Source organism: Patagioenas fasciata, chromosome 2, assembly GCF_037038585.1.
Source record: "Patagioenas fasciata isolate bPatFas1 chromosome 2, bPatFas1.hap1, whole genome shotgun sequence".
Taxonomy (NCBI): domain Eukaryota; kingdom Metazoa; phylum Chordata; class Aves; order Columbiformes; family Columbidae; genus Patagioenas; species Patagioenas fasciata.
The window spans coordinates 91,764,179-91,779,007 of record NC_092521.1 but is presented as its reverse complement, the minus strand read 5'-3'; the positions used below and the strand labels follow the sequence as shown (position 1 = coordinate 91,779,007).

The following is a 14,829-nucleotide window of genomic DNA, read 5'->3' as shown; positions in this document are numbered from 1 at the left end:
GGGCACATCACAGGCTTTCTTGATTTACTGCAAAAAGAGCAAGAAATCATTTTTCTTCTCACTGAGAGTTCATCAGAGCCCCAGGTCCTAAGGTACCTGTTGGTTTATTGAAGGAACAGCACCAGAGAACAGCATCCCTGGAAGTGTTTACAAGACGTGTAGATAAGGTTCTTAGGGATGTGGTTTAGAGCTGGGCTCCACAATGCTAGGTTAACGGTTTGACTCAAAGATCTTTTCCAATCAAAATGATTCTATGACCTCACTAAAGAAGGAGGAAACCAAGCAAAGAGTGGAGCCTCCTACTTTGCTCCCAAAATGGCCCCACTGAATACTGGTCCCTGCATCACAGCTCTGGGAAAGCCACAGCTTCACCGAGAGTGATCTGGGAGTTTCTGTGTTAAGATGTCAATATTTCCCTTATAAACTCTTTAAAGTAGGTTTGGATTGACGTTTTAATTTACTTTCCTGAGAGACGCAGTTCCAAAATTTGTAACATTGATTTTTTTCCACCGTTGAATTATGATGATGTGGCCATTTATTAGATTCGTTGCATTTTAAACCTAGATGGGCATTTATCTCTTAAACATATGTGCAGTGAAAAGGTTACTGTCTGCTCATTTTTTTTCATGGGTCTCTTCTTTCTAATTTAAATTAGGGTTGGGAGGCATGTTATGACAGTCCAGTGAATGATTGGCTGAACAGCCACAAGTGCCTTTAAAAATTTAATATGCATAAATATCATTAGTTCTTTTGGGATTTAATTAAATTCAAGACTGTTCCCTTAATCTTTATATGTTTAAAACAAACAGCTGTAGCAAGAAGAAGTGGAAAATGGAACATTTGTTTTTTATTGAATTGTGTGCAGTTTGCGTTTGTTTTAATCAGATATTCTATATTGGAAGAAGAAATTTAACACTTCTTTTGACGTTGCACAGTCCACTTAAGAGAACATATTCACTTATTTTCCTGTTGCTCTTTCCTAACACATCTGTCTGTGGTTTGTACTGTGAATCTCTAATCAGGGATAAAAATCCCTTCATCCTCAGCCACAGTAGGAATGGGGTTAAATGCTAGGGGAGACTTTGCAACAAACTCAGCTCTGAATGATGACTTTGGAGTCAGCCCTGAGTCTGTGGTTGACTTCTCCTCCCCATTCTTTGCTATTACTGTGAAATGGGAACAGTAATTCTGGTGTCCCATGTGTGGTATCTGGCAATCAGCTGAAGGAAAGTGCTGCATATACAGGATAGTATATAATGCTATTGCCCTTCCCTGCTTTTTAAGTGTCTGTTTCTGTGAACACCACTGCCCTCTTGCTACAAGGAATTTATTATAGCTCACAGAGATTCACGTGTGAGAAGAGATGTTCAAGCTCCTCTTCTAGGAACTGGTTAATACTCAGTGCTCCACAAATGTTTCTTTTTATGTACATGTGGTGAAAACACAGTACATTTTTTTTCTCAGAGGCTAGCAACAGAAAGCAAGACAAAAACAGTCCACAAAGGAGAAGGAAATTATCTAGAGATGATCTGCTTGACTCTTGCTACTTCTCCTTTTATTGGCAAGTCCGGGAGAAAGAAGGGGTTTCTTGTACTTAGGAAAGGGAACAGAGTGCTCAAGATTTCAGTGCTCTACTCTCAAACTTTTTGTAATGGGGAGCTGTGTCCTTTTACATCCGGGTTTTTTCTGTTCTTCTGCCTGAAGAGCAGTCATCCACCTCTCATAATGCCAGCTGCTTGAAAGCCAGAACCCAGTCCAAAATCTGTCGCCTAGGCTACCTTGGGTTGCAGTTTAGCCCCGCTGTCTTAAAATGGGGTCAACTCCCTTCTGGATATTTTTTTTTCTCCCATTGACTCTCCCCCATAGACCAAGATCTGACTTTAAGATCACCAAAGACCTGCCCTGTGGTACTGTCAGGCAAGAGCTACACCAAGGGACTGGCTCAGGCCACAGCCATACAGCAGAGGCAGCTTGAGCTCAGGGAAACAAGGGCTATATCTCCTAGGAAGGTGCTGAATTTGAAAGATTAAATTGATGGACACACAGAAATATGGGCAGATGGTTGTAAAATTACCTTTCCAAAGAGCTCTCTCTGTGCCCAAGCAGACTTCAAATGGTACAGCAGAAGAGTAGAATAACCTAGGTTGGAGGGACCTCTGGAGGTCTCATGTTCAAGCCCTTACTCAAAGCAAGTCCAACTTGCTCTGGCTGCTCAGGGCCTCACCCTAGGGACAGGTTTTGGGTATCTCCAAAGGTAGGGATGTCACTTCAAGCAATGTGGACCATGCTGTCTACAAGCTGTAGAATCTCTTGGGTGTTTCAAGGTGCTATTCTCACAAGGTACAAAGATACTTTTGGTAGGGACGGCTGGCCTTGGCTCCCAGAGAATTCAGCTGGAGCTGAACATCTCTTTTTGCAGGGCTGTACCAACACTGAGGGCTGTTTGTACAATAGCACCATAAAAAGCTGTTCAGAAATGATAAATTCCCAGCACTGGAAATTTCCCAGCATTGACGTTAATCCATCACAGAATTTTTGTCCATTAAAGACTAATTTTGCTCCTGAAAAATGAAGCAATGGTAATGACTTGATCCTTTGTGTGTGCAGAACTATTCTATTTCCTCTATTCCCTAAAATTTAGTTTTAGTTCTCTTTTCTTTGCTCCTATTTTTGCTTCTTTTGCATCATTAAAAAGATGATTAATGAAGCAAGTAAAGCAAGAAGAGACTGCGTAATCCTTCTAATTGATAATGAATCAAGGGTACCTGGGACAAATGCTTCTCGCGTCTTGTGAAAGTGGGTCTGAAACACTCACAGAACAATCTTTACCAACAGTCTCTTTTAATCCACAGTCCATTTAAAGACGATTCACACAGTCTGGAATTCATGGGCAAAATTATAAAAACAAACATATATGTGTAAATATATAAGTAATTCACTCTAGCCTCTTGAAAGTCATTTTTGCTGATATTCTTCTTTGTTGGTTCCTTGTGACTGAAGTCCTTTTTACTTTAAAAGACTGTTTTCCATAGAGTCATCATCAGTGAAACTGGATGAAGTGTTAACATGTGAATTATTATAATTCAGTTTTTCACATAATGCTTCATCAAACTAGGACTATACTTGTCTGCCAAAGTACAGAAAACAATGAATGTGCCAAAAAATCCATGTGGAAAATTATCCACTTATGAAGAGTAGTGAGGTGTTACTCTGGTCTCATGCTGGACTGCAGCCCTGCCTCAGTACCTGTGGTTTCGGAGCTGCTCCATCACTACATATTTCCTTCCTCGTAGCCCATTTCCTGGCTTTAATAGGAGGCAAGGTGAGCATCACCCCTGGGGAAATACTCATTTTATTGGTCTGGGGTTAAGATGAAAGAGCCACAAGAGAGCTGTAGAAGCTGTGCTTACATCCCACAGCAGAAACAATTGCAGTTTACATGGAGCCCCAGGGAGCATAGAGGAGCCAATGACCCCTTCACCTGTCTTGATCTCTCCTGACTACCGCATTCATGGCGATGGTGATACTTGGTGCTGCTCTTAGCTTTCCACAGTGTGGAGCTCAGCCTGTCCAAGCATGGCTCCTGCACCTGGGGCAGCCAGTTTAGCATGGGTGCTGCAAAGTTTCCACAGTCACTGCTGCACCAGCACTGATTTTTCTGAAAAGGAGATGAATTATTAGATGGGCTTATATGGCCTTCAGTCTTGCTTTTAGTAGTAGTTTCCTGTACATGGTTGTAAATCCTACAGTGGTTGATGAGTTTATATGTTGCATCCTTACCCTAATGATATATTTCCCCACTTCCTCGTAAATTGTTGTCTATTTGTATTTTCCTTAAATGGCTTCATAAATCCATATATGTTGGTCTAGCCCTAAATATTATGAGGAACATTTTATTCGTTGGCATATTTCTGGAATGATCATAAATCCCTGTCTGCCAGGCTACACTCACCTTTCCACACATGTGCATGCATGGGCATCCATGCACCTACCCATATGCACTCCTCAGGCTCCTATAAATTGTTGTCTTTTGGCCTGAGATGAGAGCAGAGACTTACTGCTCCTTTTTCTACAGTCTTTCCAGGCCTGCTCCACAGGAATAGTTATAAATACAAGAAAGCAGCTAAGAACATTAAGATGTTTTAGCTGATGCTATATGGCTTATTTAGGTGCCACTACATTCCCACTTATAGTCAAAGGGACATCTAAATACAACTAAATAACCAAGGGTTCAATTCAGGACACCCACATCAGAATCAGCGGAGCTCTTCATAGCGTCCACAGTCGTTATCTAATTTCACAGCAGTGTTGGGACATGGGTTATTCCAGGAAGGTTGAGTTTTTTTCCTTTTGTCAGGCAGTAAATCTGTCTTAGTGGGAAGTATTTCTGTCACCTTGCTGTCACCTGTCCTCCTCAGCAGCTCTGGCGCAGGGGAGGTGGTAGCTAATGGAGTGGCTGGAACATGAGGTGTCCACCAGCACCTCAGATGGGATGTTGAGCTGAGTTCTGTCTCTGGGAAAAAGTTGCTCATTGGGAAAAAGTTGGATCTTTATTTTTTTAGGAGCCTTCTTGGCATTATACAAGAGCAACTAACTTCAGTGCTGATGGAAAAGTCTGTTGGTGCTGGTATGTAACACAGTGCTAAGAGTTTATTAAATCACTATATGCCTGTTTAACAAAGAACTACAAAAATTGAACAATGATACAGAAACACCTGTCTGAACATGGAGTCCCATTTGGGGAAAGAAAGAATAACGTATCAGCAGTGGAATACATTTTCTAGAAATTTACTCCAGAGAAGAGGTCTGTATGCCAGCTCTTAGCAAAGAACAACAAAATCTACTTTCTGAATGAAGGCACTGGGATATTTTTTGCTCCCCCCCTGGAATTCCCAGCCAGGCCCTAGAGGAGCAGAGAGGAGGGAGTTCCTTGATGTGCTCTATAAATTGCAATATTTCATACAATGAAATCTTTGTCTTTATTATGTTCTCCTTTTGCACTGCTGCTGCAGCATCAAGTGGCACATAAAATCTATCTGTATTTTTAAATGATTTTAGTACCTAAGGTGCGTGACTCTGATGTGTGTTTTATGACTATAAAGTACTAGAAACATTCACTTCTGGGACAGAGTGGTCAGATGTTATTCCTAACTGGAGCCAAAGCAAGAATTATTTCAAGATACTTGGGTTTCCTACATTTCAAAGTCCATATTCAGTGCTTCTGAGGGCAATGGGATTTGAGGGTGGGAAGAACCCAGGTGTAATATTAAAGTAGTGGTTTGAAGACACCAATGATTTTTAGAAAAATATGTTTCTCCTTTTGATTGTTTGGGTTTTATTAGACTATCTCTCTCTTTTTCTTCCCCCCCCGCCCCCCCGCTTCTCTCTCCCTTCTCCCTTTTTTCTCCCTTTTTCTCCCTTTTTCTCCCTTTTTCTCCCTTTTTCTCCCTTTTTCTCCCTTTTTCTCCCTTTTTCTCCCTTTTTCTCCCTTCTCCTCCCTTTTTCTCCCTTCTCCTCCCCCCTCCTCTCCCCCTGCTCCCCCCTCCCCCCTCCCCCCTCCCCTCCCCTCCCCTCCCCCCCCTCCCCTCCCCTCCCCCCTCCCCCCTCCCCTCCCCTCCCCTCCCCTCCCCTCCCCTCCCCTCCCCTCCCCTCCCCTCCCCTCCCCTCCCCTCCCCTCCCCTCCCCCTCCCCTCCCCTCCCCTCCCCTCCCCTCCCCTCCCCTCTCCTCTCCCCTCCCCTCCCCTCCCCTCCCCTCCCCTCCCCTCCCCTCTCCCCTCCCCTCCCCTCCCCTCCCCTCCCCTCCCCTCCCCTCCCCCCTCCCCTCCCCTCCCCTCCCCTCCCCTCCCCTCCCCTCCCCTCCCCTCCCCTCCCCTCCCCTCCCCTCTCCTCTCCTCCCCTCCCCTCTCCTCTCCTCTCCTCCCCTCTCCTCTCCTCTCCTCTCCTCTCCTCTCCTCTCCTCTCCTCTCCTCTCCTCTCCTCTCCTCTCCTCTCCTCTCCTCTCCTCTCCTCTCCTCTCCTCTCCTCTCCTCTCCTCTCCTCTCCTCTCCTCTCCTCTCCTCTCCTCTCCTCTCCTCTCCTCTCCTCTCCTCTCCTCTCCTCTCCTCTCCTCTCCTCTCCTCCCCCTTTGTATGAAAGATTGTATCTAGGTAAAACAAATGAACCTAACAGGAAAATTGTCAATCTTACTATGTGTAATGTACATCCCAAAAGGAGACAGATTCCTCAACTCCTTTAAAAAACAGTTTTCTAAGGAGGGTTCCTAAAAAGACTATTGAGAAACAACATTGTTCACTTCCCTGTCTTCTGAGTTATCCTACTTCCATAAGAGAAGGATTGTCCTCTGAAGCTCACTGTATCTCCAATCTCTGTGCTGCCAAATTTCCCCTCCTCACGGCTGAAAGAAAAACATCTACTCACTTGTGCAGGGCCTTTCCAAGAGCACCCATCTGTCCCTCCACTGGCTGTGCTGACAGCGTGGTGCTAACTCAGCAGTGGCATTTAGGAGCTGTCTAATGCACTCACACCGTACAGCAACATGTATATCCCCTGGGGAAAATTTAAACTAGATGGAGATAGGGGCTTCAAGGGACTGGGCAGGGGAGAAGGAGGAGGAGATGTATCATCTGAGCAAGACCTCGTCTCTGTTAGTCACTTTGAAGGAGCAGCCCCAGACTTGGATAGTTGGAGGAGGAGCACTCGTGTTTCGCTGACTGAACTTGCTGTACCTACCTCTCACCCTCCCTCTGTTGCTGCAGATCTCTCTCTGGTGTGGCAGTTTCACCCAGAATTAAACACAGCTTGCCTCCATGCCTGACAAGCCTGGAGCTGACATGCTAAGGAGCTGAGACATATGTTAAAAATAACTCCCTGTGAATGCGTGCGTGTGGCCACGGTTCTGTGTTTTATATGGCTCATTCTTTTGCTGCTGTGTAAATAGACTTTGGCAAGCTCTAACAAACACGGCTCTCTGATTTTTTACCACTGTGAAGTGTATGTTGTGTGAGGGGCATCTCATACATACCTGTATTCACATGTTCTTCAGTCGTGGCGCATTTCACCATGTAGACCTCCACTTGTATTTATTTACTTTCAAAATCTTGTGGTGCAGCTCTGAGGGAGACCTGAGGTCCTTTATTAGCAACAGCAGCTATTTTGCTCCTCTTTTCCTGGGCTCCTGGAAACCCCAGGAGAAGTAGAACTGAGCCAAGCTGCAGCTGAAGGGAGCAGGATCTTTAGGAGTCCAGCTTGGATAGCTACAGAAACCAAGGTGGATTAAGAAAGGATAAGAAAAGTATGTAAGGGTTGCAGGTCTGTGTACTGTGCAGCAGGGAAAACAGATATGTTTGGGCCACTAAATCTTTGGTAAAAGGGAGGTTTCTGTAAAAAAATGCCTTCTGGCAGTAATGTGGCTCAGTACCTAGCATTAAAACGTGGACAGTTGGAGCACTATGAGAGAGGGCCACAGTGAATTCTGTCTTATTCTCTCCTACCTCAAAGGCAAGACAGTCAGCAGCTCCCGTTCAGTGCCTGATATCTTCTTAGCTGCAAAAGGAGCCTATAAAAAACTGACTCTGTGCCTGATGGTAAAAGCGCAGCAACCTCTAGGTTTTCTGAATTTTCAGGCTGGATTTTCCCACTTTTGTATGTTGTTAGAGAGAGGACAGGGACATCCCAACAACATGATGTCATGCAACACCTTTGTCTTTCACAGAGCAATTGGCTGTGAAATGTCCTCGACTGAGGGCCAGGGCCTCCTACACCCAAAGCACACGTGAGCATCAGGGAGTGAGACAACCACCAAGAACTGGCTGTGGAGCATGGTTCAGGCTGCCAGCTCCTGGAGTAAATGAGAGCGAGAGGGATCCTGAGCCAGCTGATGCTGCTGGCAGATGTACCCTTCTGTCAGCATAAAACCAGTTTATCTTCTCTGCAAGGCTCCTGGTCCTGACATGCACCCAAACACCCTTCTGCCTCTCCATGGGTTGTGTTGTCACCAGAGACCCTGCAGAGACTGTTCTGCCAGGCATTTGCAGGCCTTTGGTGATGAGTCTTCAGATAATATTGAATCTTCTTCCTTAGAGACCCTAACCCAGAGAATGAATCCACCGTTGCACATAATCACTTCTGAGAAAGGGCTGACATTGCAGATATCCCAGCTATGAGCCGAAGTTGGCCCTGCTTTTCCAGTGCAGCCAGAAATGTGTGCTCAAGATGTAGATGAAAAACAAGTGGCCAAGCTGTCCCGAGAGGACTTCTCTACGTTGTTGATAAACACAGTACTGAACCTACGTAAGGATGCTTTTGCCAGAAACCTTAGCATGTAATGCCAAAGTTATTCAGCTTTATAGCGCTCTAGTATCAAGACAACAGATGTGTGTATATGAGACTAGTGTGGCTGGTGCTGTCAGGTGTCTAGATGTTTGATTACAGTTCAGCTCCACAAGCTCCTGTCAGAAGTTACAAATCCCTTACTCCCCCATTTGCATTTTGTTGGGGTTTTTTTTCAGAAGATTAGGGAACCTATCCTCTCTTCAAAGAAAATATTAGAAATGGCTAACTGTGCTCTTGAGGGGTCTGCCCATCTTACCAGGCTTCCTCAGTTCAGGATTTATGCAATTGCTAACAAGCACTGAACCCTGCTTGTCTGTCAGAAACAAACAATGCTTTCTTGTATTTACTGTTTGTAACATCTGCAGATTACTTGGACTTCTAGGATATACATTCCCTGGCATCCCTGCTGTGTCTGCAGGATGCAGGCAATACCCCACAGCATCTTCTCTTTGTGGGTGAGAAAGACAGTGCAATGGCCTCTTTCTCTTACTGTGTGGGAGCAGCATGAGCTCTTGGCTGAAAGGATCTTCTCAGCAGCAGCCTACAGGTGCTCCCTTGTCAAACGGCAGATATATTAGGGTGTCTTGTGGCTTTGCATGCAAGAAGGACCTTTGTTTGGAAGGGCAAATGGAGTTTTGCGTGTTGAGGTTTCAGAAAAGTGGAAATAACAGGGGCTTGGTGTTTTGCTGAACCAGCTACAGCGGGCCAGTGACAGGATTTCCGTAAGGATGTCTTGCAAAGGCCTTATGGCCTCTTTAAGGTCTTAGCTGGTTCCTATAGGCAGATTTGCTGCGGAGTGATTCTTCAGCCTCCTTGCGTGCACGTGATGCACATGTATGTGGTGGTGCAAAGCCCCTGCCACAGCACAGCTCCTTCTGTCCCAGTAGGCTCCCACACCGACATGCAGCTTCAAGTGAAGATAATAATGTCAGTTCCTAACCATGTTAAAATAGTAATCTCTCCTCGCTCCCACCTTTCTGAAGGAGGTAAGGGAGTTATTTTTAGAAGTAGCACTTGTTAACAGTTTTCAAGGATGTCAGTTCAATTACTTGGTTTGCTCTGCTGCTTCGTTTGTGTGGACTGCTTTTTAAAAAAAATTATTATGTCAAAACTAGAAGCAAAATATCAACTGCAGAGGCAAGCTGGGTCATACCCAGTTGCTCTACAAAGAACAAAAATATGTTCAGCTCTCAAATCGCAATTGTTAGCAGGCACAAGACTCATCTCTGCTACCTCTATAGGCTCTTCTCTCTAGGCTGGCTTTCCTTTGATGGCTTGTATTTGAAGTGTCCAATGCTTTATCTTCTAGTGTTTTCTATTGATTTTATTTTCTTATTCTAGCCCTTTTTTCTTCTTTAGGTCTTTTCCTTCTGTTGCATCCCTCACTGATCTGAATGGGCTTCATGGGTTACAGGATGCCTGGCCAACAAGGCAAAGTGGGCCGTTTATGTGCACTGAACATCTCCAAAATAGAAATTCATGTGCACTGAATAATCTCTTGAATGAAGCAAAGTAGCCCCAGATTTCTTAGAAACATGAAAGTCATGGCAGCTCGCAAGCTTCACATTTAAAGCTGGAGTTGTCTTTTCCCAGAACGTGGCAGTGTTCAGATCTGGGATTTTCTCTGCGTCAGCTGTATAAAAATAAGCAAGCAGGAAAATCAACACCCTTGTGAGCTTAATTTTGAAGTTCTTAAATAGCAGGAATGAAAAATATAGAAGTCTGTCTCTCTGTCTGCCATTGGTACTTTTCATTACCCTGTTTTTGAACAACAGAGTCTGAATTTCAGCCTAAAATATGAAACGAATGATAGATTTGAGAATGAGATAAAGGAACTCAGCCTTCTCACAAATGCTTTTTCCTGTCTACACTGCTGGCTTACTTTCTGATATAATCTGGCTCTACCTCAGGCTCAAAGGGTAGATCCTCATACAACTTTGAATCCTAGCAGTGTACATGCTTACCTGTAATCTATCCATCCAGATGCTTTTTATAGCTGGCAGAGTTAAACAGGCTTCTCTGGGGTGTGATTGGTCTTACTATGAAGTAGGCTATCATGTGCAGTACTTTGGCAAGTGTGTCATACTTTGGGATTCATTGCTTGCAGAGAAAGTTTGGCTATCAAGCTCCAGTGTGCTCATCTATATTCTGGGTGTCCAGAGTTGGTTCCCACTCCATCCATGAGGAGCAGATTCTCAGGAGGAACTGAGTTTTGGGTATCTGCTGGTGGTTAGACTCGTATTTCCTCCATCTATGTGGAGTCACTCAAAGACCACTTGATCTCTGCTTGTTGGCACAGTAGTGCAGTGGGAAGAACAAAGATCTGCTCTGCTAAGGAGCCCCAAAACTGAGGTCTGTGTCCCAGTGGGCACTTCTATGCTAGCAACAAGGGTGGTGGGTACATCTGCACTGAGGAAGGGGCTCTTATCCACACTTACCGACAGTGTAGCTGACACCAAGGCAGGGAGCAAGCTGGGGTGCAGCTTGCTGTGCTAGGACGAACAATGGTGAGCATGGAAATCCTGGGACAAGCCCTGTTCATGCTACCAGGGCTACAGTCCTCACAGTGCCCAAGCCAATGAGACCGAAGCTTGCTGGAGTGAGACAGGTGGGGGTGTCTACACAGGCTGCCTGCTGGGAGGTGTTGTATGTACTTGTGTGGCTGTACTGCCAAGTGACCAGGCACTGTGTGAAGCAGTGAGGGAGGTAGGTGGTTTCTGCCTGCTAAAGTTTGCCACCTCTGTTGAAAATAGACAAAGGGATAGAGGACTGCCAGGAAATGAAGAGATTGTAAAAGCAAGGTGAGCCTCTTCATGGAGTTATCACCCCCTCTCTCTCTCCAGGTCGCTACCCACAGCAAAACAAAGGCACCTATATCCCGATCCTGGTAGGTGATGTGCTGAAGCCTGGCGAGTGGGGAGCCAAGATTACCCACAAGGAAAACAACTCTGTTCGCCTGTCCATCATGTCCTCTGCCACCTGCATTGTCGGGAAGTTTCGCCTGTATGTTGCTGTCTGGACTCCCTTTGGCATCCTCCGGACACACAGAAACTCTGCAACAGACACTTACATCCTGTTCAATCCATGGTGCCAGCGTAAGTACCTTATCAGAGTCAAAGGTTCACATTTTCTGCTGCTGGTCTCATCAGGCTTTGGGATGGGTGGTCCAGGAAGGGAAGTCTGGTACCAAGGAGGCTGGATACATGCCAGTTTGGGTCTGGAAATTCTATAGTAACTCTCCCAAGAGGCAAGTCTTTCAGGCTGGGCAATAGTAATTTCTTGTAGTAAATATGCACTAGGGCTTTACTCTGACATTAAAAGGCATTGGCATGGGCCTCCTGCCTGCCTGTGTGTGTTAAACTGACAAGTCAATATGGGCATGTTTTTTTTCCAGGATCTGGTGTTGGGCAGGATGTGGCAGAGTCCTATGTTCTATTGAGTTACACTGCTGACTACCACATTTAGAATCAAACATCTGCAGCCAAAAGCCTGCAGGAATTCAACAGAAGCTGCTGCTTCTGCAGGAGCTGGATGGAGTCAACCTGATGTGGCATCACTGGTGGTGCCTTCCTGCCACTACATGGCATTTGCCCTTATAACTTCCCCTTTACTGATGACTAATTAGCAGTAACCCTGTCCTCTGTGAGGAACGGAACATTTTGCAAATAAGCCTTTTCTAATAAACCAGCACATTTAAGAACATTTTTTTAAAAATTTCATTGGATCCTGGCTAAAATCAGCTCTTACATTGACAGAATTGTATTTTACCCAATGAACTACATGTGTGGCTTTATGGAGAAGGCAAGGAGGACTGGAGAGATTTGGCTCAGCCTTCTGACAGGCTGCAGCAGAGTGTCTCAGCTTTCAACACTTGTAAGGCTTCAAGTCTGACATAAATATTGCTATATACTCAGGTCATCAGCTGACTTTCATATTCTTCTGCCACCACTCTTCCTTTATCTTTCAGTGTTTTTACCAGAGTATTTGAATCAAATAATCCCATAGTAAGCAAAGACCATCCTACCGAGTGATGAGTAAGTTTAGCATTATTAATAGAGTCCATTATTCAGCTGCACTACTGTCAGTACATTGAATGATTTGTGCTGAATTCATTACTTGTCCCTGATTCAAGGGAATATAAGCAGTGATTAGCTTATGCATTATTTAGGAAGATATCTGTTAATGCTGAGTAAAGTGGACTTAGTTAAGCAGGAATAGGTGGGAAGGGCAGGGCCCAAGGCCCCGCGACACTGCGAGACACTTCTGAAAGCAGCATGGAGGTAGACACCTCTTATCAGTATGCTAAGAGGTTATTCTGGAAGAGGATGGAGAGTGTTTAACAGAAAGAAAGGAATCATGGCTGAAGTTATGACCCACTGTGAGCAGCCAAAACTGCTCAAGGTCAGTCAAGGCATCATCAGCCTGCCACAGCTCCAGCTAGGAATGTGCAATTCTCCACCCCAAGGTAGGGTATCCCTTGGCTTTAGTTGTGAATGTCATAACAGCCGGTTCGTTAGCCAGCGCAGTGACTATGCAGTGGCTCAGCACCTCCTTGAAAGTGGTAAACCCCAAAGAAAAAGATTCTTAGACTACTCCAGGTTGCCTCATGACTAGCATCCAACCAGCTAGGGCTGCATACAGCCACAGAGAAAAAAAAAAGTGATGCAGGGGGTTGGCTGCCCCATTGTGTTGTGACTGGGACCACATAGGCTGATTCAAGTTGTTAGTCCGGGGATTGAAGGGGAAAATTGATTCCTTCTCACCACCTTCCCCACCAGCTCTCTGTGCTGACTGGTTTGCATCTGTTCATGGCACATGGGCACTTTGCTCTCCTGTGTCCTCCCTCCCTCACACCTCAGCTGAATGTGGCCAAAAGCCAGCAAGCTTAAAACCACAGCGTGGGAGCAAACCCACAGGGAGCGAGACATGTAGTAGTTGCATCCATCAGCAAAGCCAATGGAGAAGCTCTGCTTCAGGAAAGCAGAAGAGAGTCTTGGGGCAGCAAGGACATGGTGCAGGCCCCTAGGCCCAGGGGAGACAACTCAGGGTCACCCCTGGAGAACCACAGTTTTTGTCTCCAGCTTATGCATTCAGCTGTGTCTCAATAACTTCAGGTCCTGGTCCTTGCTGACTATCGTAAATTTTGTTTTCTGCATGTTTAAGTTGGATTTGGATTTATTCTCATTTTTTGCCCCTGATTTTACTCCTAGGTAGTTTGGGCTAGTTGGCTTCTAAATCTGCCTTTTCCTGCTTTCCCTGTGTTAGAAAACCAGGGACTGTTTCTCCACTCTTTATCCCCTGGCTGGAAAAGATTGTTCAGTGGAATGACAAAAGGGTATAAAAGCTCAGGCAGTTAAAGTGCAGAGAAAACAATAGTTTGAAAATCTTCTAGACTTGTTTGCTGGGCTAATAGCTAAGCAGAAAAGTCTGAGTGAAAAGCCTCATTAAAAAGAGAGAAGGCTGATGCCAGGAATGAATGGGGATTGTTATAGCAGGGAGCAGAGTACAGGCTCTGTCAGTGTCTGGTGCAGCTTTCCTACTCATAATTTTGGAGAAATATCAATGTGTCAGTATGAGTTTTTCTTTAAGACAGAGGCATTTGTGCCCTTTCTTATTACTCCTTTTCTTACTGTAGGTAATTTTCTACATATCTTCATAGCTAAGAATGTAAGTTCTTTTCTGCTGTTTCAGAACAAATTTGAATACCAGTCCAGCTACAGAGTACTTTGCTTCCAAAATCATCATATGCTTTTATATGTTTTAATCTCCTTACCTATATTTAAGACTGATCACCAAGAATGCTTTTAAGATGCAGATGTAGGGCTTGATCCTGCAAAATGATATACACCACCCCCAAACATCTGGAAATTTAGCAAGCTAGTGGCTTGAGATTTCAGATACTCGGGTGAGATCTGCATTACTTAATAAGGAAGGTAAAGACTGTGAGGAGAGGCAGCATCCTTTACTTCAGCAAGTTGATGTAGTTGGGGAAAACAGATGTGCTTTTGGGTATGCGGAGCCCTCTTCAGTTCTGAAACAGAAGATATAAATGACAGGTAGTTAAGGGTAACTTCTTGGAGTTTAACTTTTAGCAGTATCAGACTACATAAAAGCAGAGAAAGGCTCCTTTGATCTGGATACTGTGAGCTCTTTCCAAGAAGGTGGTGAGCCTCAGCAGCTTTCTGCTGGGGAACATTCAGTCCTTATCAGGAAAAGACATTTCATTGACTTGTGTGGCTCTCTCACAGGTGGAAATGCATAGTGTATCTGAGTAAGTTGCAGACTATGAGCTGAGGTGTGTGTTTCATTCACACAAGCCTTCTGTAAGGTGCATTATATTTAAGCAATTAAATATATTGTAACTTCATTGAGTCAATTGCACATTTCTTCAGATTACATGCCTCAGATATCCTAAAAGAGTTTGAGGCTTAGTAATATGTGGTTGAGTTTGGAGTCCTCTTATGTGCTATCATTCAAATTTGGCGCAATAACATTTTC

The 14,829-nt window shown here is 44.7% G+C and overlaps 1 protein-coding gene across 2 annotated transcripts in view; it reads left to right on the top strand.

The window, feature by feature from the left end:
* The window catches only part of F13A1 (coagulation factor XIII A chain), a 62,151-nt gene that overhangs the window by 8,540 nt on the left and 38,782 nt on the right, over positions 1 to 14,829 (top strand). For both annotated transcript variants that reach the window (XM_065830986.2, XM_071804548.1), the window contains one exon: positions 11,175 to 11,426. In XM_065830986.2, coding sequence (XP_065687058.1) covers positions 11,175 to 11,426 — 252 coding nt within the window. The remainder of the gene's footprint in view (positions 1 to 11,174; positions 11,427 to 14,829) is intronic.